Source organism: Podarcis cretensis, assembly GCF_951804945.1.
Source record: "Podarcis cretensis genome assembly, chromosome: 15".
NCBI lineage: Eukaryota > Metazoa > Chordata > Lepidosauria > Squamata > Lacertidae > Podarcis > Podarcis cretensis.
In genome coordinates, this window is record NC_137185.1 from 3,715,382 (window position 1) to 3,743,040 (window position 27,659).

General features: G+C 49.1%; 3 protein-coding genes and 1 long non-coding RNA gene across 4 annotated transcripts in view; 3 read left to right on the forward strand and 1 right to left on the reverse strand.

The window, feature by feature from the left end:
• Window positions 1-11,614, forward strand: part of NXN (nucleoredoxin) — a 66,513-nt gene extending 54,899 nt beyond the window's left edge. The window contains exons 7-8 of the mRNA XM_079955748.1: window positions 3,884-4,008; window positions 9,359-11,614. Of these exons, the coding sequence (XP_079811874.1) occupies window positions 3,884-4,008; window positions 9,359-9,541 (308 nt within the window). The 3' untranslated portion in view covers window positions 9,542-11,614. The remainder of the gene's footprint in view (window positions 1-3,883; window positions 4,009-9,358) is intronic.
• Window positions 11,615-12,114: 500 nt separating this feature from the next.
• On the forward strand, window positions 12,115-13,601 carry LOC307204355. The gene is made up of 2 exons (XR_013833631.1): window positions 12,115-12,319; window positions 12,692-13,601. It is a non-coding gene; the product is annotated as an uncharacterized lncRNA (long non-coding RNA).
• MRM3 (mitochondrial rRNA methyltransferase 3) lies at window positions 13,081-19,348 on the reverse strand. Its single transcript, XM_079955763.1, has 4 exons — window positions 18,703-19,348; window positions 16,808-17,052; window positions 15,938-16,105; window positions 13,081-14,932 (listed from the first exon to the last, which is right to left on the reverse strand). Exons 1-4 carry the CDS (start codon window positions 19,008-19,010, stop codon window positions 14,376-14,378), a joined length of 1,278 nt encoding a protein of 425 aa, XP_079811889.1. The 5' UTR covers window positions 19,011-19,348; the 3' UTR covers window positions 13,081-14,375.
• Window positions 19,349-19,483: 135 nt separating this feature from the next.
• On the forward strand, window positions 19,484-27,095 carry GLOD4 (glyoxalase domain containing 4). The gene is made up of 9 exons (XM_079955843.1): window positions 19,484-19,714; window positions 20,448-20,497; window positions 21,224-21,344; window positions 22,286-22,430; window positions 23,059-23,195; window positions 24,212-24,298; window positions 25,588-25,701; window positions 26,676-26,762; window positions 26,867-27,095. Exons 1-9 carry the CDS (start codon window positions 19,625-19,627, stop codon window positions 26,930-26,932), a joined length of 897 nt encoding a protein of 298 aa, XP_079811969.1. The 5' UTR covers window positions 19,484-19,624; the 3' UTR covers window positions 26,933-27,095.
• The last annotated feature ends 564 nt before the right edge of the window (window positions 27,096-27,659 follow it).

The following is a 27,659-nucleotide window of genomic DNA, read 5'->3' on the forward strand; positions in this document are numbered from 1 at the left end:
CCCAGCAGCATAATAACATCCTCCCCCCTTCCATGCTTGCCTGTGGGGCAGAAATTCAGCGGGGGGAACAAATAATCCAGGAATCGTTTCCAGGGGTTCGGTTAGAGGGTGGATCGTGCTGTGTCCTTGCGGGGTGAAAATGACCTAGAACTCTTATCTGTTGCCATGATGACAAATGTCAAGCCCTCTGCTAATGAGTACCTGTCATTACTCTGCCTAGGGAAAACCTTGTCCTTTTTCTTTTTTTTTTTTCCTGGTTAGGGCTGTTGTTGTTTCTGTATTACTTTAAAAAAAATAAATTTATATATACATGTATACTGAAAGCTTTAGTGATGCTCCATCCCTGTATATATATAATCACGGCGATCAATAATTCAATTAACCCAGCCATCTCATATCAAAAGGAACCTATCCTAATTGAGCAATTAATTCAGCTGAATATTTGAAAACCTTTCAGTTTACCCAATTTCATTCCACTTTTTTATATTTTCCTTTCCCCCCATATTGATTCCAAACCAGTGCATATTAAAATACCAGACAATGGCCCCTTAATACAATAAAAGTGTGCTGAAATGATAATGTAAACATAATAAAACTGCAAGACAGTCCAAAATTTTAAATGCAGTCGTTAGCTACAACAGCACATGGTTCACAAATGCTGTTTTGAATTAGCCTGAATGAATGACAGCAGTTAATATTTCATCTGTAGCTCTTCTTCGTAGTTTATACATAACACCCAGTTATTTAAAAAATCTTAATACAGTATCTTTCTTTTTTATTTCATTACTTGTTACACGTGTAGCAAACAAGACTGACAAAGTATTCCAACAATTCAAATAAAGAAATTGTTTTTCTGTCTTCCTTATATGGTTTATTTTATGTTATTTTTGTTTATACCCTGCTCTCTGAAAAAAAGAATAAGGAGACGATATGGGAGTTAGCACATAGCTATGGTTGATGAGGCTGTTTCAGCTTCTTTGCCTTACCCTAGTATATATATTGCCTCGATCTGTGGAACTGGCACCATTACAGGCGCCACATAATACTTGTTCCGCCTTTGTAAGAAATCCATCATTTAATGTGGCAAAACCCACCCTTTGGAACTCCCTGCCTCTTGACATCAAGCAGGCACCTTCATTGTACTTTTTTCAGCACCCCCTAAAAACCTTTTCGTTTAGGCCATGGGTAGGCAAACTAAGGCCTAGGGGCCAGATCCGACCCAGTCACCATCTAAATCCGGCCTGCAGATGGTCTGGGAATCAGCGTGTTTTTACATGAGTAGAATGTGTCCTTTTATTTAAAATGCATCTCTGGGTTATTTGTGGGGCATAGGAATTTGTTCATCCCCCCCCCCAAAAAAAAATAGTTCAGTCCCCCAAAAGGTCTGAGGGACAGTGGACCAGCCCCCTGCTGAAAAAGTTTGCTAACCCCTGGTTTAGACAAAACCAGACATGACATGTAGAATGCTGGCATGTGTTTTAATCTGTTTTTAGCTTATTGTGGATTTTACTTCTTTTTCGAATGCTTTTCAGAGAACGGTTTTTACTGATAATTTTATTGGTTATTTGTTTACCCACCCTTCACCCTAAGGTCTCAAGGTGGGTTATAGCATTATTGTATTATTCTTTTTGTAAACTGTTTTGAGGTTTGTGCTTAAAAAACCCACATTAAGTAAAGTAGTATATAATTTTTTTACGAAGTAAATAAAGTTAGATTGGGGTAGCCACTGTGGCTTCCTCCAGATTTTGTCAGCTGCAAACCTCTTCATCCCCTGACCGTTGGCCATTCTGGCATGTGCTGATGGGATTTGTCACCTGACAGCATCTATACCTCTATAGAGATCTTGCTGTTCTACAGCTGCCCCCCCCCTTCACCTCTGCACCACTCTGGCTCCTGAAATTCCTCTTCAGGTGCTGCTACTGCTATTATTATTATTATCATTATGATCATTATCATTATTATTTTCATTTCTATGCCGGTTTCTATTTTTAAGGGGGGGGGGAATCTCAAAGCTGTTTACAACACATTTAAACACCAAATAAAACAATCCAGAATGAAACATGATTGAAGAAAGTCAAATATGAAGTATACATTCAAAGCAACATAATTAAATCGAAATTAAAGATTGCAAGGGAGGTCAGCTGCAGAATGCACATTAAATGCAGCAAAGTTAACAAGAACAACAACAAAAAGGGATAGGGACAAGGGACTTTTGAAACAGTCATCATGAAAATCAACGGGCAAGTTACAGGTGCCTTCTGACACTTGAATTGCTGCTGCATTAAGTTAAATACCAAAAATGACACCCTCCCTCCCTGTGGCTTCTGAGTTTCCAGCAGGCATTGCTCCCATGTTTTCTGAACATCTTTGCACCCAAATGGACTAGAAACTTGATTATTATTTTTTTAAAAAAAGAAGCTTTTGATTCCCTGGAATCTAAATTTTGGAGCCAGGACCACATCATGAATTCTTGCCAGTATTTTCATGGGGTTGTGATGAGACGCAGGACCTGGCTTCCTGTGACACCCCCCCCCCCAAACACACACACACACATTTAAAATTGCTCTGAAAGTTTCCCAGATAATTCAGCTGTCCTTTCAGCTGTGGGACACCCTCCCCTATCGATCTAGCCCGACAGCAAAGCCCCGTTTTACAGTCTCCCGTCTCTCCATCTCTCTTTCCTCGTGACCCCCCCTCCTTTAAATTAAACAGCAGGAGCCTCAGAACAGCTTGGAGAGGTGTGTGTGTATGTGTCTTTACACAGAGCTGCATCTGTGACTATTATTAATCAGCTTTGTGCCGTATATATTTGCCACCTACTTGGGAGGTCAGCCTGGAGGCACAGGAGCTGGAGCGCAGCCAATTAGCTTTGTTGGTGGGGGGAGAAGGGGAGAGAAAAAAATTAATCCCATTATTAATCTTTCTCCCCAAATGCAAACACGGAGAGTGGGTGGGATTGTCTGTGTCTTCAGCCTCTCTTGTTCTTTGTTTAAATTTTTAAAAAAGCGAGAGGAACAGGGAGCTCAACTCACAGGTCTTTGCAAGCTGACATCCCATGGTTGAAATTACACAGCCAATCCAGACACAAGCACCGCAACATTCAAAACGTTCCTAATCGAGTCAGCAGTGTGGCTTTGGCCTTCGGGGTTCTTGCGGGTGAGGCCTGCGCATTCCAGCCGGCTTTAGACAAAGAGACTGTCAAAGCCCCAAACCGCTGCCCTTAACTCAGAGCAGGTCGGAACGGGGGACTGTTTGTAGAAACCCCCAAAGCAGTGATCTATCGTACAACTTTTAGGAAGGTGGGAAGCGAAAACTTTATATCAGACCCTGTTATACAGATTGCCCTGTTAGGTATTCATTTATATTTTAAAAAGTACCTGGAATTGGCTTGTTTTGTTTTTAGAGATTGCTTTAAATTCAGTGCCCTTCAGTGCAAGAGGCAGTAGGCCTGTGAATCACCAGGAGGAGGGGATCACGAGTGGGGGGGGGCTGTCACCATTGCACCTCGCTTCCCATGTGGGCTTCCCTGGCCCCTGTGAGAACAGGATGTCAGGCTGCATGGCCACGGGCTTGATGGGCCTCTGGTCTGACCCAGCAGGGCTCTTCTTATAATGTTCTAAGCTGATTGAAGAAGTGTGTGGGTGTGTATTCGATGCTTTCCAGTAACAAATGCATGCCACAATTTCACATAAGTGTAGAAAGCACCCGTGGTGTGTGGGTGTGGGTGTTGTCTTTGCTGTACCGTTCAGCTTCCATGTAGCTGAAACTGCACCATACACAAAGCCCTCCCAGGATACACAGACAGGAGTTGCTTTTAAAAAGTGAGGACTGGAACCTTGAAGCTGATGCGTATCATTTTTCCTCCACATCTCTTGCCCTGCAGATTCTGACGATGACGGGGAGTCCGAGGCCGCCAAGCAGCTGATCCAGCCCATTGCCGAGAAAATAATTGCCAAATACAAAGCCAAAGACGAAGAGGCTCCTCTGCTGTTTTTTGTTGCTGGAGAGGTACGGCCAGGGAAGGGGGAGCCGCGGCAGTGGGGGGAAAGGGTGGGTTTTGCATGGGCACGCGACATAATTGACTGCTAATGTATTTGGGCTGCGGATTCCTCTTAGGGAGGGCATCTGTGTTAAAAGCTGAAAGCTGGCCGTCTACCCCTTTCCCCAGTGCACCCTGGGAAAGGGGCAAGGTTTCTTTAACAACTCAGCATCCTCACCAGCCTACAAGACCCAGCATTCCCCAGGGGAGAGGCAAAGGAAGTGTCATCAGCCAAGGGCCACATTCTCTTCTCAGGGATCTTCTAAGGGCCACAGGCTTGGGCTTGGGGCGAGGCCAGAGTGAGCGGAGCAAAGGATGCAGCATAAATTTGTAGAGGAAGTTACTTTCCAGCTGCACCAAAGTCAGAGGTGTCTCACTCTCTGCACACTCACAGAGGGGAGGGGATGTGGCCTAGGGAGAGGACCGAGGGCCAGATAGGGAAGCCCTGAGGGCCGATCTGAGTTTCCCCACCCCTGCTGCTTAAGGCAAAGCCATGACTGCTATCCCAGAGTCAAAGAATGTGAGCTGTAAAGCTGCTGGTTCAGATCTCAGGCCAGCTGTGAACTTTCTAGGTGGGCTTACAACTTTCTTGCAAGGTAGGAAAGTACTACTATCCTCATTTTACAGATGGGCTTCCTTGCCCTCCTTCCTGCAATACTTACAGATAATAGCTTGACTAAGGCCTATATCATGCCAACAGCAAGCTATCAAATAGAAGTCCTCTGTAGAATATACCATCGCAGATTACAATTCATGGTTGTGGCTTTCATACAGTTCAATGTTTTCTCAATGAATAAACGGAAACCTTGCCTATCGGGTGAGAAGCTTAGGCTAGACCACTTTTCCCTGACATTCTAGCTTTCTGTGTGGAACAAATTTAGTCTGGAGGAGCATCTGACCATGTGATCCCTTCCCTTCTTGTATCTAGTCTAATGTGGTTCAGTCCAGAAACGGGAACTTTAGCATTTTGCCTGCTGTCAGTGAGCAAGCGAGTCTTTACAGACTGTTAACTTAGGCCTCCACCTGCCTCCCCAATCTGCAAAAAATAATACTGGCCCTCCTTTGCAGGTTGGTTTGTAAGGGTTGAGAAAGCCATCACGGCTTCTCATGTACAGCCGTACCTTGGAAGTCGAACGTTCGGAAACCAAAGTGCAGCTTCTGATTGGCTGCAGGAAGTTCCTGCAGCCAGTTGGAAGCCCCACCGGACGTTCGGTTTCAAAAGCAACATTCGGAAAATGGAACACTCACTTCCGGGTTTCGATTGTTCGGGAGCTGGAACATTTAACTCTCAAGGCGTTCGGGAGCCGAGGTATGACTGTAACTCATTTCCCACAATTAGTTAGGAACAGAGCCTCCCTCACCACATAAAGTCTACCTCTGAATATCAGATTCCGGGGACACTGCAATAAATGGGCCTTTGGCTTGATCTAGCAATGTGATCCTTATGTTCTCTCACCCCACTCCTTTTTATTTTAAGGAGTTTTGGGGGCTGAGTATGTAAATTAGGGGGCCTTGACCGAGACATGGCTCAGCTTTTCAGCTCCAAGGGGGCCAATGGGACATGTGGCCATTCCCCTTGTTTCCCGAGCGAGCCAAACGAACGCGGCGTTCCCTTCCTGCCAGAGACCACCCCTCGTTTTCCAGACCTTTGTTGCTCCTCCGTCCATACGCTTCAACCTGCCCCGCGACCCCCTAACATGTTTGAGATGCCTGCCTGCCACCCACCCCTTGGGATTTCTGAATGCGCTCCTTGTTGTAAAAAAAAATGCCTTCTATAACAAAGGTCTCCTGCACCCTATTCCCTCCCTCCCAGATAGCCCCGGGAAATTCCCTTCTCCCCCCCCCCTTCCTCCTGCTTTTCTCCCTCTCACTCTCCCCCCAAAGCCCCTCCGCGGACCAGCCCCACATTGACAAACACAGCCCTTCATTCATTTCCAACGCCATCTGCTTGCAGGCTCCCTGACAGCCGCCTGAATGACCCATTCATCACCCATGCTGTAGCTCCTGGATGACGCCCCCCGGCGTTGTTTTGCGCTAACCCTGCGAGCGAAAGGGGGCTGCGGGAACGTGCACATGCGCGCGGGGGGGGGGGGAGGAAGGGCGGCTCCCACCACGTCCACCGCATTGATTTACGGGCACTGCGCTTTTTTGCGGTGGGCGGAGCTTCCCTGCGCCGTCTCCCCCCTTTTAAAAGCAAATAATAAACGAACAAGGGAGGGGTGAAATAAATAGGGGGCAGTGAAAGGGGGGGGGACTCCCTAGTCCCGCACCTGTTGGGCACCAATAATACGGGGTTGGCGGGACCCGCCCCCTCGCCAGCTGCCCTTGGCCCCGAAGGTGCTGGGAACGCCTTCTTGCCTCTGGGGACCCGACACGGCGACCCCGGGGGGCTTCTTGGGGCACGGCGGAGGGTCCTTTGTGGAAGACGGAACAAATGTCAAGCCTTTTTTTTTTTGAGGCCCTCCGAGCTGGTTGGAGAGTGGGAATCGGAGATTTCGGAGAACTCTGATCCCGGCATCTGGCAACAATGCCTCCTCGGCCCCTTGGTGCAGAAAGCCTCTCCAAGATGCTCTCTTCCATCCTCTATAATGCGCCCAGCACCGTTGGGTCGGACTGAGGAGGATTGGTTGCAGACAATACTGGGGAAGGGGCAGCGTCTCTGAGCACCCCTGGACTTGGCTGACAATTCCTGCGTTTCCCCCACCCCCCTGTTGCCGCGCCTGCGTGCTCCAGACATTGATGGGATTTGGGGTGTGGAGGGATGGGCGCCCGCCATTTTGTCGAGGCAGAGAGGCAGACCAAGATGGATGGAGGCTGGCAAGGGGGGTGGGGGGTGGAGAGCTGCGGTCAAAGAAAGAGGGGGGCACTCAGGGTTGGATAAGAGTGGACGAGTAATAAATAATTGCCTATTTAGCAGAGGAGCAGTTCAAGGTCCACTGTGTCGTGATGGTTAGTTGATGAAGGCACTTTGGAATCCAGCTCCCATCAGCCCCGGCGGCTAGCATGGCCACCAGTCAGAGATGATGGAAGTTGGAGCCCAGGGCTCTCTGGAAGGCCCTGGGGTTGCCATCTCTGGGCTCAGAAAGTAGCATCAGGGAGATCCGGCTTCAAATCCCCACTCAGCCATGAAGTTCACACTTTCCCTCGGCTTAGCCCACCTTTCAGAGGTGTTGTGGGGTAAAACGAGGAGCTGTACGCTGCCTTGTACTTGTCGGAAAGGTAGGATATTGATGCAGTTAATACGTAGGAGAGTCTAAGCCCTTCACGTGCCTAGGTTAGCCCTCAACAACATCCCCAAAAGGTAGGCAGTGGCCATGTTGCAGACAGGGCTGGGGGTGAAAAGCAGAGAGTTTGTGCTCCTGGCACTGAGGAGATGCGTTTTGCTTTTCTTTTAATCGTGGCTGCCGCATCTGCCTGCATCTCCTGCCAGAAAACCAGGGGAAAAGAGGAATAAATCTCACCAGGGCCTTCATGGCTCAGAATCCTGTCTCTCAGCCCACGCTAGCTGCAGTCACAGTGCCAAGACCCAAACAAAGCAAAAACTGCCTTCAGCAACACACAGACGTTACACACAAACAGATCCTTTGCATCCATCTGCTTCTTTATTAAGGTTTTTATTGCCCATTTCTTTGGCACTCCACCTTGATCAGGCAGGGTGGGCTGATCTGCCCAGGATATCGATGTTTAGGCTGCCTGTTCTGTGCGGGTGCTTGGTCACACCTCTTTTGCGTCTACGGATGCCTTCAGGTACCTCTAACCAAGCCTTATAAGGGAGTTTGTGATGCATTCGCGTTACGGCAAAAGAGATTCTGACTAAAAATTAGGAAGAGCTTTCTGCCATTCGACAGTGGAGCGGATTCGCTTGGAAGGCGGTGGACTCTCCTTCCCTGGAGGTTTTTAAACAGGTTGGCTGGTCGTCTGTCAGGGATTCTTCAGCTGCGATTCCTGCACTGCAGGGGGTTGCACTGGATTAACCTTTGGGTCCCCTCCTGTGATTCTGTCTCCTGCACCGTTCTAAGCCTGTTTCCCCCCTAATTCAGCCATGAGGACTAGATCCTTGGCTTGCTTTCTTTAAAAAAAATGCAAGTGGAACTTCTCAAGCTGTTGAAGAGCAACCTGTCGCTCCACTTAACCTAACCACAATTTGCCATGCTCTCTGTTCAAAGCCTTTTCCCCGTCTGGGTGATAACAGAGCCAAAATAGATAGGGGAACGCTTACTGGCTTCAGCCAGCTGTGTGTGTGTGTGTGTGTGTGTGTGTGTGAGAGAGAGAGAGAGAGAGAGAGAGAGAGAGAGAGAGAGAGAAGAAAGAAAGAATATGGGAGGAGGCCTTAACCTTTGGCCTGGCTTTCACCCTTTCTAAGCAGAGAGGGGAGGCAGAGGCACTATGCCGCAGACTCCCCCCCTTTGTACTGCCCCCCCCCCCCCGGTTTTCATTGTGGCTTGACTGACAGGCAGAGTGAGAGGGTGCTGCAAGTACAAACAAAAGGCAGCTTCTTTTTTTCCCATTACACCAGGCCGCAATGAACACAAGACCCACCTGCCTAGTTGATGATAATATTTATTTTACATGGTACCAGCAGTTCCTGAGATGCTTTACACAGTTTCATAAAAATGTGTGGGGTTGTTTTGGGGTATTTTTTAATGTCCCGCACCGAAAAGGGTTTGCAATCGGATCAAAGGCCCCTCTAGTCTGGAGCTCCTAGCTGCAACGGCTGTGTTCCCCCTCTGCTTTCAAAGGCACACTGCCCCTGAATAACAGTGGGTTGGGGATCGCAATGACTCCTGCCTGAAACCGTGCAGAGCTGCTGCCAGTCAGTGTAGACAACAGTGAGCTAAATGGACCATTGATTTAACTCTGTATAAGGCGGCTTCCCATACTCCTGCATAAAGCATCCCTTTGTTCAGAACCACGAGGACTGGAATCTTTTAGGGGAACACAGGGAGCTGCTGCTACTCCACCTAGCCCAGAATTGTCTTTTCTCACGGACAGGGGCTCTCCAGGGTTTGGGTCAAAGGGTCTCTCCTAGCCCTGCCTAGAGAGCCTACTGGGGATTGAACCTGGGACGTTCTGCATGCAAAGCAGGGCTTCTCTGCTGCTGAGCTACAGCCCCCTCTTCCCCTTTACAGGCAGAAGGTCCCAGACTCACTCCCCAAAGGGCATCTCCAGCTAGGGCTGGAAATATCCCCTGTCTAGAGAGCGGGTGCCAGTCAGCGCAAGCAATACTGAACTCAGAGGGAGCAAGGGGATAAGTTAACTTCCGGTGTTCCTGCCTCTTAGATTTTGGGATAACGGATCTCTCTCGGCCATCTTTTGCAGGATGACATGACCGACTCTCTTCGGGACTACACCAACCTCCCGGAGGCTGCTCCTCTTCTCACCATCCTGGACATGTCTGCCCGGGCCAAGTACGTCATGGATGTCGAGGAGATCACACCCGACATCGTGGAAGCTTTTGTGAATGACTTTCTAATGGACAAGCTTAAACCGGAGCCCATCTGAAGAGAAGCAGAGGCAGGGTTGAAAAGGGGAGGGGGCCTCTTTTTTTGTGCCCCCACTCCCAGCTTGGACCTTATTTAAAAAATTGCAGGATTTTTCTCTCTCTCCAGCTCTGTGCACAACGTTAACTCTTGACGTTCTTGTGGTGCCTTGTTTTTTCCAAACACAGCAAGTTTTCTCTCTTCTTGATTTCCCCTCCTTAACCAAACTCTTTTTAAAAGATGCTGCATTTCAGCTGGGAGGTGCTGGTCAGAGGAGGCTTGGCTTATAGTTTTCGGGGTGCAACGGGAGGTGGGAAGTGGAAGGTTTCCCAAGAGCCCAGGTGAAGGAGAAGTGATAGGTTTCCCTTGGTCCCAGCCAGAGCTGTGGCTGCATTCTGTTTTTTTATTATTAAAAAAAATCTCTGCTGGTCACTCATGTAACCTGTCCAAACAAAACAGTAACCAGATCCTTTATCAAAGCCCAGTTTTTCCATCTTTCCAAGATGACAAGTGACATACAAGCACCCACACCTAAATCCGGCATATGTAATATTTTGGGGGAAGGGTAGGGTAGTTAACTCATCAAAACTGTTTGCCTTTCGAGGCTGAAGAAAAATAAAAGCTTACAGAGCAGGCCACTGCCCTCCTGGCTATGATCTTTTGAGGGGTAGGGGAGTGAGGATCCTCTAACAAGTACTCTGTATCTTCTTCCAGCTGCACTCCCTTAGGGTGTCTTGCAGCAGGGAAACAGCATCAGGTTTCGTACGTGAGGATCACCTCTCCAGCTTTGCTGGAATGCTCCGGGTTCAAAATGCAAAAGCATTTAATGCTCACCTGTATTGTGAATCGAATCGAATTTTCTCTCTCTTCCCCTTGAATCTTCCTACAACTTGGATCGTAATCCAGTTGTCCATGCCTTTCTCTCTTTGCAATTTGTACACAACCATTGCATCTTGGGAGCCTGTAGTTGCCAAGCCACCTGAAAGGTTGATATTAAAGACTCGGGAGCTCTGGGATAATGAGATTTCCTCAGGCCCCATATCTGCCATGCAGGGCTTAAAGCACATGGGGAGTCATGGGATGTGCCCGTGGGGTCTCTGTGTGAGATCTTGCTGGTGCTGCCACCAGAGATGTGGCGGTGTAGGAGGACAAATTAGGGGCCTTGGGAAATGTTTGCATCCTCTTGCGCTATCTTTTGCCCCGGGGAGGAGGTGGTATACTTGCATTTTTTTGCCTAGCTTTGAAAATCAGTAATTTGACTTCTTTTAGGAATGACCAGGCGCAATTCTAAATTGAGTGGAAGGTTGTTCACCCACTGTTTAAAACTTTCAGCCGTGCGTTGGTGGGGTGTTTTGGTAGTTGCCTGTTTTTGCTAAAATTAGCACCATTTTGCTGCCCCTCAGAAATTCAGGTGAGTCAAGACTGGCTCAGTTAAGTGAGGTGTTGCCTGAGGTGTAGTCCACCATTTGCCCAAACGTTCAAGGGCTCAGAGTAAGGAGAGGAGGGGTACACATGACTTCCCCACCCTACTGCGTTGTGTGGCTTAAAGATATGCAAAACTTTTCTAAGTCACATTTGCTCGAGTGTAAGCAGAAGCTTTTGCCTGGTCAGGGACCCCAGTAAAACGAGCTCCCTGGTTATGAGGCGTCTGTAGCTGCCATCCTAATCTTCAGGCCACTAGCAAGTAGAGAACTTTCCAGTCGCTCTGAATTGTTGAATTCCACCTTCTGCTTTGCAACCAACTTTCTGCAGAGTGCTTTCTTCCACTAACTTTGAAATAAAACCCAGGACTCTCTTAGGTATTTTTCCCCTCGCCTTTTTTTCTTCCTTAATCCCATGTTAAATACATCCCCCCTAAACATGCAGCTGATAAAAGCTTGAGCAAGTCTCGATAGAGGTGACTCTGATGTTTTTAGCTGTTTTGGCAAGCAAGGTGGGTTGGGTTGGGATTACGCTGGGATAGCACAGCCAGATCCTCTCTCCTCAACCCCATCATCTCTCTTTCTCTCCCTGGCAAAGTTGGACGTTGTAAAAAACAAACAAACTTGTACATGGTGACTGGAACTTTGTAATAAAACCCGTTCTAGTAACGTCAGCTCGCCCAGAGTGTGGTTTTGCTGTCAAGGCTGCAGAGGCAGGTTGCGAGAATGTGAGGCCGTGTTTGGGCAGGATAGCGTGGGAGAATACTCTTGAGAGAAACTCATGGCAAGGGGCCTCAGGACAGATCCCCCCCCCCCCCCCGTTTTCTTGCAACATGGAGGTGATTTGTTGTGTTACTCCAGATATTGCTGGACTACAAGTCCCATGATCCTTGGCTGGGGCCGCTGGGAGTCCCACAGCCATTCGCAGGGGCTTCTAATTTGCTCACCCCGTTAAATTATCATATGCAAGAGACCTTGTTTTCCAGGACCTCTGCTTGGAGGTAGTACCCAGGAGCCTGGAGTTTATAAAAAGGCCTTGATCAAGTAGAGTGATGCTTTAGGCCACAGATCCAACAGCTAGAAAGTCCTGCTTCCTCCAGACGTCCCTCTGGTGGTGAAGCTAAATTTGCCACTGCTTAGAGCAGGGGTGGGGGCCCTCTAGCTGGAACCCAGCTCTATGATCCATAGCCACCCCGTGGCTGATGGGAATTGAAGTCCAACAGCATGCAGAGCAGGGGGCAATGACAGCTCTGGCCTTCTGGATCCTGGAGGAGTGCTGCTCTCATCCCTGACCATTTGACCAAACTGCCCAGAGCTGATAGGAGACCAGCCTTTGACCAGGGGGGTTGCAGGTGCACCAATCCTGTCCAGGAGTAAAGGTAAAGGTACCCCTGCCCGTACGGGCCAGTCTTGACAGACTCTGGGGTTGTGCGCCCATCTCACTTAAGAGGCCAGGGGCCAGCGCTGTCCGAAGACACTTCCGGGTCACGTGGCCAGCGTGACATCGCTGCTCTGGCCAGAGCCAGAGCCAGAGCTGCACACGGAAACGCCGTTTACCTTCCCGCTGGTAAGCGGTCCCTATTTATCTACTTGCACCCGGAGGTGCTTTCAAACTGCTAGGTTGGCAGGCACTGGGACCGAGCAGCGGGAGCGCACCCCGCCGCAGGGATTCGAACCACCGACCTTTCGATCGGCAAGCCCTAGGCGCTGAGGCTTTAACCCACAGCGCCACCTGCGTCCCAGGAGTAAAGAAGGGTAAAGAAATCTGGCAATGCTAACTACTCCATGTAGAGTCCCCACCCTTTTGTCATCAAGTGTTTCTGTGAGTGTTCTGCCACCTTCTGGTGAAAAAGAAGCTTAGCAGTTTGAGAAACACACATATACAGTACTAAGAATTTTCGAAAAGCTCCTTTTGGAGTGGCGAGAGTGGCAAGGGTCAGAGCTGGAGGTTCAAAAAGAGGGGAAACATTTAAAAGACATTTCTGGCAGAAGGCAGCATTCAGGCTTCCATTAAGGGTGGGCAGAGCAGAGCAGCCACCTGTCAGTCCAAACTGGCTTTTACAGAACGTTTAAACCTTGCTGGCAATCTGAAATGAGGAGAAGCCTCCGTGGCTTATTAGAAATACACTCAACAAAGAGAGAGGGGAGCAAATCCAGAATTTATTCTGTACAACTCCACATAAACAATGGGAAGATCTCTTTTCCCAGCAGAAAGAGATTTAAAAGCTTGATCTTTAACCAGGATGACTGTTTGGCAGATTTGTCTTTTAACTTACTGGCTTAATGCACTAAAACGCTATCTGGGTAAGAAACCTGAACATCTGATTTGGACAAAAGAGGAGATTGGGAGGGCTAGGAAGGAAATAGATGGGGATTCCCACCCCCAAAAAAATCAGGAGTTTACAGGCTCAGCCAGGAAGGGTCATTCAGCAGGAGAAAGAGACACCAGCTGGAAAAAGGCCTGAACAAACACATTGCATTGTGAGGAGGGACTACAGCAAGGGAGCCTGTGGCAGCTTGAGGTCGCCCGCCAGAGGCGACAAGCTGCGCCTTGCCCTTGGCAAGGGATCAGAGAGGACCTGGTGAGGTCACCCTAGAAGCTGTGCCAGAGGCTGAGTCACGGACCCAGCAATGCACCTTCGCTGCCAGAAAAGGGAGGAGGGGGAAAAAGATGGGGTGGGGATGAAGCTGACTTTTTAAAAAGTACACGCTGGCAGATGCCACAGCCCTGGGGCACTTGGCTACATAGATTTTGTGCCAGCTTCACAGGGTGAGGGCCTCCGGGCCCAAGGCAAAGCTTTCTTTGTTATCTCCGAGTTTCAGAATTCAAAACGCATGCAAGATCTGAGAGTCTGGATTGTACCACTTTAGCCAGCCAGGTATGTGCGCTTGGGGCAGGGTCCTATTCTGGAATGTCCCTCTATAGTTGTTGTTTTTCCTCTCAAAGTATCCCTGCATGGAGTTAGCTAGAACCTCAAGGAAAGATCCAAACATTTCCCCCTGAAGTGCTGGTTTTCTAGATGCAGGGACCTGTGTTTTTTGTGTTTTCCCAGCAGGGGTGGAAGGAATTCAAATGCACAGGCACTCCATGTACATATGCCCCCATAAGCCCCAGCGATGCAACATGGGAAAACAACCAACGGAAGCAGAAAAAGTGTAAAAATGGGGTTGAATGTTTCTGCTGGGCTTTCTTGCAATCACACTTGCCTCCCCCAGAGAGCCCTTCTTGGCAAACAGCCTTTTGTAAACTACAGTCTCTTAAGAGACACTTGCCCCCTCCCTTCCTGTTCAGTTCTCGTCGGCAACAGGGCTACACTGAGAGTGCGGTGCCACCAAGTCAGAAAGAATTGACTCTCCAAGTTGGAGGGGCCAAAACCAAAGGGCAATGTTTGTTTCTCTGAACACCCCCACAGGCAAGACTCCGGCATCTCTTCCTCAATAGTTCTGCCAGATCCCGGAAACGGGGTTTCTCCCCGCTTCTGACAGCTTCATCTGCCTCTTTCCTTCGAAGAGGAGGATGCTGGCAGCCATGGCACAGTTCAAGCTGTCCACGCCAGGGACTACAGGGATGACCAGCCGCTTACCCCCAGTGCTCTGGGCCAGCTGCCTGGCTTCCGTGCTCACGCCGTGGGTCTCTCCACCGATCACCACCGCCGTTGCGGGACCCTCCATCCAGGGCTCCGAGTAAGGCTGGACTTCCAGCCGGCCCGGTTCTTGCCTCTCGTCTTCGCTGCCATCCAAATCACGGTCCCAATCCTGCAGACCCGGCTTCGCCTTCAGGTTGTAGGGCCGGGAGACCCAGCCATGGCTTGCAGCGTTCTCTGCCACTGCCGGTGTGGCCTGTGCCTGGGAGCAGTCGGCCACATGCACACAGCTCTCGGGGAGGAGGTAGCTTGGCAGAACCCCCCAGTCCAGGTCGGAAAGGATGGAGAGGCGGAAGTGAGCTCCCATCCCTGCCCGGAGGACTTTGGGCTCCCAGGCGTCGACGCAGCCTGGAGTACGGAGAGAGGGAGAAGGAGAAATGTTAGAAGAGTCTGGAGCAGTCTTGTGGAGAATGACACACTGCTAGGACAATAGGGGTGGGACGCGGGTGGCGCTGTGGGTTAAACCACAGAGCCTAGGACTTGCCGATCAGAAGGTCAGCGGTTCGAATCCCCGCGACAGGGTGCGCTCCCGTTGCTCGGTCCCTGCTCCTGCCAACCTAGCAGTTTGAAAGCACGTCAAAGTGCAAGTAGATAAATAGGTACTGCTCTGGTGGGAAGGTAAACGGCGTTTCCAAAGGCATGTCTTGTTGTTTTTTAATTTAACAAATGCTTCAAAAAATATAGATAGAAAAGTAAACTTCCTTTGGGGGGGGTGGATTCTCATTTGATGAAAGTGGTCGCAATCCCAATTCTACAGATCTCTTTAAAAGATTAAAGGAGGAAGCTTTCCAGAAGCAAAGCGTGCCCCTTTTGCATATCTGAAGCCTTATCAAGTCCCTGAGTCAGGTCAGCTTTGGAGAGGCCCTGCATATCTTACAGCCATAGGTTTGGAAATGTGTCATAACAAAAGCTGCTTTGCTAAAGGGTTAATGGCAACAGGCATGTTGATGAAGAAAACTCAGTTACTCATCAGTCTTATCTCCTTGGAGCCAAACCGCCCCAAACCCATCAGGTTCTATTCTATATAAACCTTTCCCAGCCTGATGCCTTCAAGTTTGGGACAATTAATTCCCATCAGGCCACAGAATGCAGAGAAAGCGAAAGAAGCCTGAAAGCAGGGTCAGGTATTATTTCTGAGTCCTCTCCCCATCTGCAATTTCCAGCAACTATTATTCAAAGGCATGTTGCAGTTTCTGCCTCATCCTCTCTTAAAGCTGTCCAGGTTGGGGGCAGTCCCTGCCTCTTGTGGGACCAACCAGCTGCCTCTGGGAAGACCGCAAACAGGTCCTGCCCAAGGAGCAGAAGCAGAATTTGAACCCAGCCCTGATCTATCCATAGAGTGACGCTCCCCACCTTTAAGAAGCAGCACCCTGCTGCAACCTGCTCCAGCTGCTGATCTCAGGAGGGTGCCCATGTTCCCTGGGTCGCGGATGTTGTCACAGATCAGAGAGAGGGGCAGCGCATGTTCTCGCTGGACTTCTGGGTATGCCATTTTGGCGTGGTCCGGTCTGGAGAAGATTCCTGGGGGAAATGCAGTCAGGGAAGATTCCTTTAGAACAAGGGTGGACCCACAGCCTCAAATGGGTCCCTCGAGACTCTCCCAAAGCCTCTCCCCAGGCCACACCCCCTACTGGCCCTGCTTCACACACCCCATGAGTGCCTGGAGTGCCACTTCCAGTCAGTGTAGACACTACTGAGCTAGAAGGGTCAATACAGTCTGACTCAGTATAAGGCAGCTTCCCATGTTCCTCTTTAAACCAGCCCCTCATAAGGACTAGAATCTTGTTTTAATTTCAGGGAAAGAGCTGTGACTCGGAGACAAAGTACAGTGGTACCTCTGGTTATGTATTTAATTCGTTGCAGAGGTCTGTTCTTAACCTGAAACTGTTCTTAACCTGAAGCACCACTTTAGCTAATGGGGCCTGCCGCTGCCGCCGTGCCACAACTGCACGATTTCTGTTCTCATCCTGAAGCAAAGTTCTTAACCCGAGGTACTATTTCTGGGTTAGCAGAGTCTGCAACCTGAAGCATATGTAACCCAAGGTACCATTATATCAGCCTCTCCCTGGTTTAATTTCCAGCACTTCCAGGTTGGGCTGGGAATATCCTCTTGTCTGAGACCCTGCAGAGCTGCTGCCAGCCAGTGTGGATGTTACTGAGCTCAGAGGGACCAATGGCCTGCCTGTGTATAAGGCAGCCTCCCTACGTTCCTGATGAACTTACCAATCACACCCTGAGATGTGATGACATCAGACCAGGTCTTGAGGTCTTCAAACTTCACCTTGACAAGGCTGGCGCCTTTCAGCTTGTCCACTGGCAACTCCTTCAAATGCTCTATGGCGCTGAAGAAGAGTGTCTGGGGAACGGCGCCAGCTGCCAGCGCGTCGGTGATGAGTCGCCTGCCCTCCAGCAGGATCTTCCCGTGTCTCTCGCGAAACGACCTGGACTTGGCAAGCGTCACCACTTTGCTGCAGAGAAACAGATCCGTCAAGCCCACAAACTTTCCCCCCCATCTTCCCCAGGCTGGTTGACAAATGTTATCCGTAGCCCCAAAGGATGACAACCACCAAAGGCGATAGAGCACATCGGCCTGCTCAACCAGAGATGGTTCTTCGAACAGAAACAAATCCAAAATGTGCATAAATGTTTCCATTTACAACAAGCCCCCCAATACCAGGAGAATGGTTGTAGCTCCATGGTACAGCCTCAGCGTTTCATTCACAAGGACCCAGGTTCAATCCCTAGCGTCTCCTGGGAGTGTTGCCTTCCTGAAGTCATGGAAAGCCACTGATGGGCAGTGCAGACAAGCTAGATGGACGGGTTGCTCTGACTTGCTATAAGGCAGCTTTCTAGATCAACCCATCCAATCTCCATCACATCCATCTGCAGCCTTTTTCTGCCCCCAAAAAACTAGAGAGAATGTGTATCTATGGTGAGGGAGGGAAACAAACCTTACCCTGCTTCCAGAGCCACATGGAAGACTGACTAAATGAAAGCCGCATGGACTTAGGGACATTGCTTGCACTGCCTTGGTTGCCAGAAAGCATCACTGCAAGGGGGCGAAAAACCCAGCTTGTTTGCTTTCCTCTACCCTTCACTTCTCCTCCAGCACCATAATTCAAAAGCATCCATTATTCGGCGATCAGCCTTCAGTAGTGATGTATGGAAGTGAGAGCTGGACCATAAAGAAGGCTGATCGCCGAAGAATGGATGCTTTTGAATTATGGTGCTGGAGGAGACTCTTGAGAGTCCCATGGACTGCAAGAAGATCAAACTTCTCCATTCTGAAGGAAATCAGCCCTGAGTGCTCACTGGAAGGACAGATCCTGAAGCTGAGGCTCCAACACTTTGGCCACCTCATGAGAAGAGAAGACTCCCTGGAGAAGACCCTGATGTTGGGAAAGATGGAGGGCACAAGGAGGAGGGGACGACAGAGGATGAGATGGTTGGACAGCGTTCTCAAAGCTACCAGCATGAGTTTGACCAAACTGTGGGAGGCAGCGGAAGACAGGAGAGCCTGGCGTGCTCTGGTCCAGGGGGTCACGAAGAGTCAGACACAACTAAACAACAACAACACCCTTCCCTTCTGTTTTTCCTTTCACGCTGCAAATACTCAAGATTGCAAATCAGCAGGGAAGACTGCCTTATCTTTTAATATACAGTTGGCACTTTTTTCCAGTCAGTTTAAAGTCGCTTATTAGTTTTTAATATTATTATTATTATTATTATTATTATTATTATTATTATAGAAAACCAGTGTGCTGCAGCGGCTGGATTAGGCACTAGCAGACCAGAGTTCAAATCCTTTCCGCCGTGAAGCAGTCATGCTCTCTCAGCCCAATCAACCTCACAGGGTTCGTGTGGGGATAAAATGGGGAAAGAACCCTGCTCCTTGGAGGAAGGGTGGGGTTTAAATACAACAAATACAACAAACATTTCCATCCTTCTGTGTCCCATCCACCCATAACTGCAACTTCCAGAAGCCCTTGCGCGCGGCCTTTCTCGCCTGCACTGGTGGCCCTTGGGAGTTGTAGTCCCTTTCCCATTCGTCGCTTCCCGGCCTCCGCCCGTGCCAAACCACAACCCCCAGAATGCCTTGCGCGCGCGCACGGCCTTGCCTAAGTCTCTTGTCTCCGGATTGCGCCTTCTCGAAGCAAAGTTCCGCTTCTTTGCGTTCCGGCACCTTCTTCTCCTCCTTCGCGGCCGCTGCCTTTGGGGCCTTGCTCTCCCAGCCGGCCTGGTCTCGAGGCTTCTTCGAAGGGCCGGGGACGACCCGTCGCAGCTCCTCCCGCGCCTGCGCGACGGAGGGCAGCACGCGGACGGGGCTCCTCTTCAGCGCGCGGACGCCTCGCCGCCCGGCCGCGCTGCCCAAGGCCGGCCTGAGCAGCAAGAAGGGGGCTCGCGCTCCCCTCATGAAGGCCGCCATATTGGTTCCTGGCGCGGGCCTCGAGCGGGATTTCCCCTTCTCAGACTATCGCGAGATCTCCCTTATTAATGGCAACAGCGTCCTTTTTATATATATACCGGCCCTAAAAAGCCATAGATTTGGAAGAGGGGCGTAAGAACGTTTGCCCGCAACTTCCGGGGGACATTCGGAAGCGGCCATTGGCTGAGAGTCCCTTGTAGAGATATGGCATGTCAGAGTTATTTCTAGGTTCACACTTTTAAGACGCACCCGACATGGTGTTCACCATAGATGTATTAAGTTACAGAGACGACACTCAACGTTCGTGGAAAAATATGAATTATCGAAGCCTTCAAAAATAAGTTTTATCTTTTTCAAGAGCGCTGTCGGATTTGAGGCCACAGCGCTCTTGAAAAAGATAAAACTTATTTTTGAAGGCTTCGAGAATTCATTTTAAAAGTTGCGGTTTAGGCGGCGTGTCGTGACGTCATTCCCACGCGCCAGAAAGGGGAGAGGGTAAACACAACACCAACCCCACCTCCTGAATCAGGCGACCGCGCTTGCTCGCGAATCACTTCTGTGTGGGCGGCTTTGCGCGTGAGGTGGAGTTTGGGAATAAAAACAAGACCCTGAATATGAAGGCTCGGCGGGCGCTGCATTTCGTGTTCAAAGTGGGCGACCGAGCCGAGACCGCGCGCTTCTACCGGGATGTACTGGGCATGCGCGTAAGTGGGGGCGCGAGACGGTGGGCGGTTAGGAAGTGGCCTTGGCAGTTTGCGGGGAGGGCTTTTTGAGGCAGGGGTGACGTCACGGCTACGGGTGCCCCAGGGTCCCAAGCCACGCGGGAACGAGTTGGTTTAGTTTTTGAGCGTCTTCTCCTAGAGCGGCTAGTTAATTACGGCGGCCTCTTTGGCCCAATCTTTCCTACAGAGGCGGCGTTTGCTTTCGTGAACGTTTATCGCTCCTGATTACGCCGCAGAGCGGCGCACTTCTTTTTTCAGGAATGCATTCTTTTTTTATAAGTAATAAATTTCAGAAAAAAATTCTATGTGTGTCTCTGTATATCTATATAGATATAGTCACATGTTGAGTTTAAGATCACTTTGGAATAATAATAATTAATAATAATAATAATAATAATTTATTTATACCCCGCCCATCTGACTGAGCTTCCCCAGCCACTCTGGGCAGCTCCCAATTGAGTGTTAAAAACAATACAGCATTAAATATTAAAAACTTCCCTAAACAGGGCTGCCTTCAGATGCCTTTTAAAAGATAAGATAGCTGCTTATTTCCTTGACATTTGAAGGGCGGGGGTTCCACAGGGCGGGCTCCTTGTGTTAAAATGCAATATTAAAAACAATTTTAAAAATAAAGTCCCCAAACCATGCACGTCAAAAGTGTCAAAAGCCTTCTTGTTTGTGCCTGAATGTTAACTTAATTTTTTAAAACAAACAGGTTCTAAGGCATGAAGAATTTGAAGAAGGCTGCAAGGCCACTTGTAACGGGTACGTTGTCTTCATTTTGGTGGTTTCTCATCGAAGCGGACGTTTCCCTTGACACCCTTGAGCAGGCATAGGCAAACTTGGCCCTCCAGCTGTTGTTGGACTACAACTCCCATCATCCCTAGCTAACAGGACCAGTGGTCAGGGATGATGGGAGTTGTAGTCCCAAAACATCTGGAGGGCCGAGTTTGCCTGTGCCTGCTCTTGAGTGTTCAGAGGTGGTAGCCCCAAAGGGGTGGATTGCTCTGAGGCAGGTGCTGCTACCTGTCAATGCAAGCTTCTTCTGCCAATAGTGCCTGTGATATAAATGCTCCCTCGCTTCCCATTGGCTGACCTTCTGTGACATCATGGGATGGGCGCAACAATTCTACCTGTGTATAGTGCCAGTGTCTGGGTAGAATGCCGCCCTTCAAATGAGTGCAGCGTTGGGTGGAGAGGGGTTGTGTACCATTGATGAGAGCAGAAGGCTGGAAAGCTAGAATAGAATAGAAAAAGCTGCCTTAATCTGACCTGGCATGTCTGCCCATCAAGCCCTTGATTGCCCTCTCTGACTGGCAGTGGCTTTCCAGAGTTTCAGCCAAGAGTCTCGCTCAGCCCTACCCAGAGATGCTGGAGGTTGAACCTTTACATTGGCATCTGAGTGAACTGAAGAACCCCAGAGGAGAGGGAGATGTAGGCGCTCCCCCCCCAAGTTATTGCAATACAAATAAAAGGCAGCTGTGTTTCTAGCCCCTATGACGGCAAGTGGAGTAAAACGATGGTGGGCTACGGTCCAGAAGACAATCACTTCGTCGCGGAGCTAACCTACAATTACGGAATCGGAGATTACCGCCTCGGCAACGATTTCCTGGTAGGCACCGCTTCATTCGGTTGATAAGTGAGAAGGTTTGCAAAGTACGTTGGTTCTGGGATCGCTAAGGCTTAGTTTCTGCTCAAAAGAACAGGTGAAATGAACAAAGCACTGAGTAGGCCCTGGGAGTGCGGTGGGCCACATTTCTCATTCTAGAAAAGGTAAAAAGCTCTGCAGTTGCTGTTGGGGGACTTTGGAGTTTGCGTAGCAAAGGGACTAGATCAGTGAGCTTTCGTGGACTGTGTGTTCTGAGGCTTGGAGTCTTCGATTGTGGTAGGGTTAGGTGTACTGCAGGGGTTAGGAAACCTTTGGCGCTCCTGATGCTGCTAAACTACAAGTCCCATCAGCACCAGCAAGCATGTCCAATGGGCACAGAGGATGGGAGCTGTACTTAAGTAAGATCTTGCTCAATGCCCACCATCAAAATATTCCAGGACGGTTTTAATCTGTTCTTAGTCAATTTTTATTTTAACTTTTGGAAAGTCTTAAATTATTGTTAATTTTTCTTATTGATGATTTTATTCTTTCTGTAAAGTGCTTTGAGCGTTTTTCTTCTACAATCAAACAGTGTATAAGTTTTATGGAATGAAAAAAAATTGCAAAGAAAGATGGTCTTGCCAACAGAGACCGGTCAGAAAGCGAGACCTCTGTAGCCTATCCAACAGCTTGGGCAGGTTCAGAAACTTCAGAGGTCAAAAATGGCAGGCAGGTGTTATTTTTTTATACTGCTACAACTTCATTTATATCCCACTTTTACTCCAAGGAGCTCAAGGTGGTGAGCATGTTTTCCCCCTCCTCCTCTTGCCATTTTATTGCAAACACAACCCTGTGAGGCAGGTTAGGCTGAGAAAGAGCAATTGGCCCCAGGTCATCCAGGGCTGTGATTCTGGGGTTATTTACTTATTATTATTATTATTTTCTTCTTCTTCTTGCCATGCCAGGGGATGACTATTGTGTCCAGCCAGGCTGTGAGCAATGCCAAAAAGCTGCAGTGGCCGCTCAAAGAGATCTCAGCAGGCGTCTACGAAACAGAAGCCCCGGGAGGCTACAAGTTCTGCCTGGAAGACAAAACGTCATCAAAGGAAGGTAAAGAGGGGGTGCCATATGATACTCTGTAGTTAGGATGACAGTGGATTCATCTGCCCTTGGGGATTCAGCCTTCTGAAAAAATTATTTTCCTTCAAACTTATGCAGGCAGTTAAGAATGCCTCTTTCCACAATTGCTAACTGATTTCTGATTTTAATTATTTGATACGGCTTCCATCGTGTTGTTTTTATGTGCAATTGCTGCAAACTGCTCAGATTTTTTAAAATAATGAATGAGCAGTACAGGCAACCCCCTATTAACGCGCGTTCAATATGTGTGCACTGTGCATACGCTCATCGTGCCGAACCCCCGGAAGTGACCTAAAAATGTCACAAAAAGGAGCAGAACGCGGCTGGGTAGGGGTGGAACTGGGTCGGAATAGGGTGTTTGCAGGCTTTTAAAAAGGTGTTTCAAATATACGCTGTTTCACTGACGCGTGCGGTGCCCAGAATGTAACCCCTGCGCAAATGCGGGTGGGTGAGAGGCGTTGCCTGTATATAACCAGTTTTTATAAAGAATAACAATAAAGTTGGGGAGAGGAACTACCAGCCACCAGTCCAGAATTTCTTGCAATCCTCAATCCTGTGCCTAAAGCCTACCCATTCTGAAGCTCTTCCATTCTTCCAGATACTGTGCTGAAGGTTACTTTGGCCGTGTCCAGCCTGCAGAAATCTGTGGAGTACTGGTCCAAGTTCCTGGGCATGAAGCTGTACGAGAAGGACGAAGACAAGCAGAAGGCTCTGCTCGGCTATGGAGATAACCAGGTGAGGCTGAAGGGGCACCAGGCAGCTGAGGGGATCCTCAGGGCATCTTCCAGGTATGTGTGGCAGAGACAGAGGCCACCATTCCAGCTTCTGCAGTGGTTGGGCGTCTTTGGCCCTCAGTACCCAGGCACTGTGGTCTAAACCTGAAGGAGTGTCTCCTCCGCCATCATTCTGCCCGGACACTGAGGTCCAGCGCTGAGAGCTTTCTGGTGGTTCCCTCGCTGCGAGAAGCCAAGTTACAGGGAACCAGGCAGAGGGCCTTCTTGGTAGTGGCGCCCGCCCTGTGGAACGCCCTCCCACCAGATGTCAAAGAGAAAAATAACTACCAAACTTTTAGAGGACATCTGAAGGCAGCCCTGTTTAGGGAAGCTTTTAATGTTTAATAGGTTATTGTATTTTAGTGTTTTGTTGGAAGCCGCCCAGAGTGGCTGGGCGAACCCAGCTAGATGGCCAGGGTATAAATAATAAATTATTATAATAATTATTATTATTATAAACCACTGAGCCTCTTGGGCTTGCCGATAGGAAGAACGGCAGTTCAAATCCCCGCGACGGGGTGAGCTCCCGTTGCTCGGTCCCTGCTCCTGCCAACCTAGCAGTTCGAAAGCACATCAAAGTTCAAGTAGATAAATAGGTACCGCTCCGGCGGGAAGGTAAACGGCGTTTCTGTGCGTTGCTCTGGTTTGCCAGAAGTGGCTTAGTCATGCTGGCCACATGACCCGGAAGCTGTACGCCGGCTCCCTCGGCCAGTAAAGCGAGATGAGCGCCGCAACCCCAGAGTCATCTGCGACTGGACCTAATGGTCAGGGGTCCCTTTACCTTATCTAGCACTGTTAACAAACTATACAGTTCCTAGGATTCCATCAGGGAAGTCATGTGCTTTAAACGGATGGCATGGATGTCACCGCTCTCTTCGCAAGCCCCACTTCTGCTGTCGCTGCTGCTGCTGCTGAGGCACCAGTCTTCGTTGCAAACCCAGTGGCCTGATTGCCTTTCCTTTTATTTCCCCCTTCCAGTGTAAGCTGGAGTTGCAGGGCATCGGTCAAGCCGTGGACCACGGGGCAGCCTTTGGGAGGATAGCCTTCTCCTGCCCCAAGGAAGAGGTCAGTGGGGATTGCTTACAAGGTTTGTCAGGGAGGGGCTGCCACTCAAGTGGTAGATGGAAGGTCCCGGGTTCGGTTCCTGGCGGCATCTCCAGGTCGGGCTGGGAGGGACTCCTGCACGAAATCTTGCAGAGCCCCTGCCAGTCAGAGTAGAGAACACTGAGGTAGGCCCAGTGGCCTGGACTTGGGGTCAGGCAGCTTCTTGTGTTCCTAATATTCCCAACAAGACAAAGGCAACTTTACCTTGAAATAAATGCTTAGTGGGGAAATATCAAAAGCATGCAACACATGTTCATAAATAAAAATGATGAATGGCTACCAATCTGTTCATTAAAGTCCTTCTTCATGCAGCACCTAGTGAAGCTGTGGTGCTCACTCTTGCAGTGGCAGGTAATTTCATGGAGGAAAAGGCTGCCAATGTTTACTAGTCACAATGACTGTGCTCTGCCTCCCAATGCTTCTGAATGCCAGTTCCTGGAAACCACAAGAAGAGAGAGTTTCTCTTGTCCTCGGGTCCCACTTGCAGAATCCCCACAGGGGCCGCTGCCCCTTCTTCTTACAGTCTTTTTTTTTATTCATTTCCCTTTTTCATTCATTATATACATCTCATATTCATAACATTTACTATGCGTTCCTCCCTCCCTCCCTCCCCTCCTGGGCTTCCCCCAACTTCTGATTTGTTTCTCCTTTCACCCACTTTGCTACCTCCTAAAAGAAAAAAACTACTAATAACGTATTTATACAATAACATCAAACAATATACCCTATTATTTCTCTATCTTCTACACATTTTCTAATACTAATAATGTGAATGTTTATTTAAATCTCTTCTTACAGTCTTAATTCAGCTAGTTCTTGACTACTGTAAATGGATTCATTTGGCTTATTTATTTATTTGATGACATTTGGATCCCAACTTTCCTCCAAGGAGCACAATGTGGCGTCCATACTTCCCCACCCCATTTTATCCCCACAGTAACCCTGCCAGGTAGGTTAGGCTGAGAGACAGGGACTGTCCCAAGGTCACCCAAGGAGCTTTGTGGCCAAGTGAGGATTTCAGCCCTGATCTCCCAGCTCCCAGTCTCACACTCTAACCACTACACCTTAAACACCACTGGAAGGGATTCTTCAAAAACTATTAGACATCCGCGTTTCTAGATTTCTTTCATTAAAGGTGCTCAAAGATTTTCTAAAACGAGAAATGAGCTTCCTCTTTTGTTCCCTCGCTCAAAATGGACGCATTCACACTCTGCTGATTTTCCCTTCCCCGTTTTGTTTGTCCTCCCAAGTTGCCCGGCATTGAAGCCTTGATGAAGAAGGAAGGCCAGAAGATCTTGACCCCCCTCGTGAGCCTGGACACACCTGGGAAAGCGACGGTTCAAGTGGTCATCCTGGCAGATCCCGTGAGTGCAGCCTCAAAACAGCTTTCGTGCCTCCAATGTAGGTCAGGAACGAGGGCTCTGTGGCCAGGTGTCATTGGACTCCAACTCCCATCAGCCCCGGCTGCAGCAGGGCCAGTGGTCAGGGGTGATAGGAGTTGTAGTCCATCAGCACCTGGAGGGCCACAGGGTCCCCTATCCCTGATCCCATGAATCAGCATTCCCTACTTGTGTGCAAGAGATGAAGGAATGCCTCTGTTTAGCAGAGGGAGTCCTTCCTGAGAATTCCTCTTCTTGGAGCAACGACTGACAAAGCTGTAGACCTCCAAATGTAGGACTTCCGACTCCTACCATCTCTATGGGCTCCTGTATATGTAGTGCATGCGGAGGGAAAATTTTAACACATCGCAGAGTTCCAAAAAAATAAACCAGAGGCAATTTCATCCAGCAGAGCTTTACTGCTACTGAAGGCAAATGAGCACAATGGTCACAAATCCAATACATTCAGGATTGGCACAGGCCATAAGAATTTCAGTTACAGCAGTCTTATCTTAACCATAACTTACAATAAGACTAAACCTTAACACTATAGCATACAGAACACCACACCAGAACACACACAGAGAAAAGAGAGTGTGAAACAGAAGCCAGACTCCTCCTGGCGTGACTATTATAGTCAGCATGACCTTGACAGAAAGGATAAGGAACCAGTTTAAACCAGCTGTACTCAGCTTCCCAGAAGGAATAACCCAAACACCAGAAACCACCTGCCTGTTTCTTTCACGTAGAAAGAAACCTTCCAGAACACTCTTGAACTAAGCAGAACAGGAAAGACCTCTACACATCAGATCAATACCTTCTGTACTAAGAAATGCAAACTGACAGTATATCCCCCAAATAATTGCCAGCTCCCTTGAGTAGTGACTGCGGCCGCTGTGGCAAATGTCGCTTCCCTTCAGGTGACCCCTTTGCTGTTTCTCCTCTTCCACCTGCTTTAGGACGGCCACGAAATCTGCTTCGTCGGGGACGAGGCTTTCAGAGAGCTTTCCAAGGTGGAGCCAAACGGGGGGAAACTCTTAGACGAGGTGAGTCTCCCCCTTTCAACGTTTATTCCAAATTAAAGGTGATCCAAGGGCTCAGTTTTTCTCCACTGTGATGTGGCTCACGGCTTTTCTCTTCTCTCCTGCAGGCGATGGCGGCCGACAAGAGCCACGAATGGTTTGCCAAACGTAACACCCCAAAGCCTTCCGCTTAGCCCGGGTGGGGAATCGTCTGGTCGGCAGTGTCTTTTGTGGGGAACTGGGAAAGGAGGCCGTCGGCCATACTTTCTGCGCACGTGGATGAGTACTGCTGCTATCGCTTGGAACTCCTTCTCTTTTAATTAAATTAATTGCGGTTTCCTTCCTTCCTCTCTTAAATCTGTTCCTTTCTTGTGTGAGCATGGAGCAGGAGGAGGCCTCTTGGCTGCGACGGATGCAGCCTGCAAAGGTGTGGTGATTCGCCAAAGCAAGACGCCGCTGCATGTCATTGTCCTGTCCAGTGTTTCCAATGCACACACCCCTTTGAGAACTTTTCTGTCCGACTCAGCCAGCAAGATATAAATAAATATATATATTCTATCCTACTGTACGTTCCTGCTTTCTAAAAGGACAGGCCCTCTTCCCCCGAATTGTTGGGACTGTACCACTCTATCTTGCAAAATGTGTGTTTTTAAGGGCTACATTTTTACTAAATTCTCTGCACCTAGAAATTCTAGCAGACCGTTGCCGGCAAACAAATGTCCGAGCCCCTGCCTTGCATGCAGAAGCTCCCACAATTCGATCCCTAGCACCTCCAGGTTAAAGGGATTAGTTAGTGGCAGGCGATGAGGAAAGAACTGCCTGAAACACAGGCGGCAGCTGCCAGTCAGAGCAAGCAGCAGTGGCCTTGATGGAGAAAGTGTCTGACCTATAGAAGGCTGCTCCCTAAGCTGCTTAAGCACA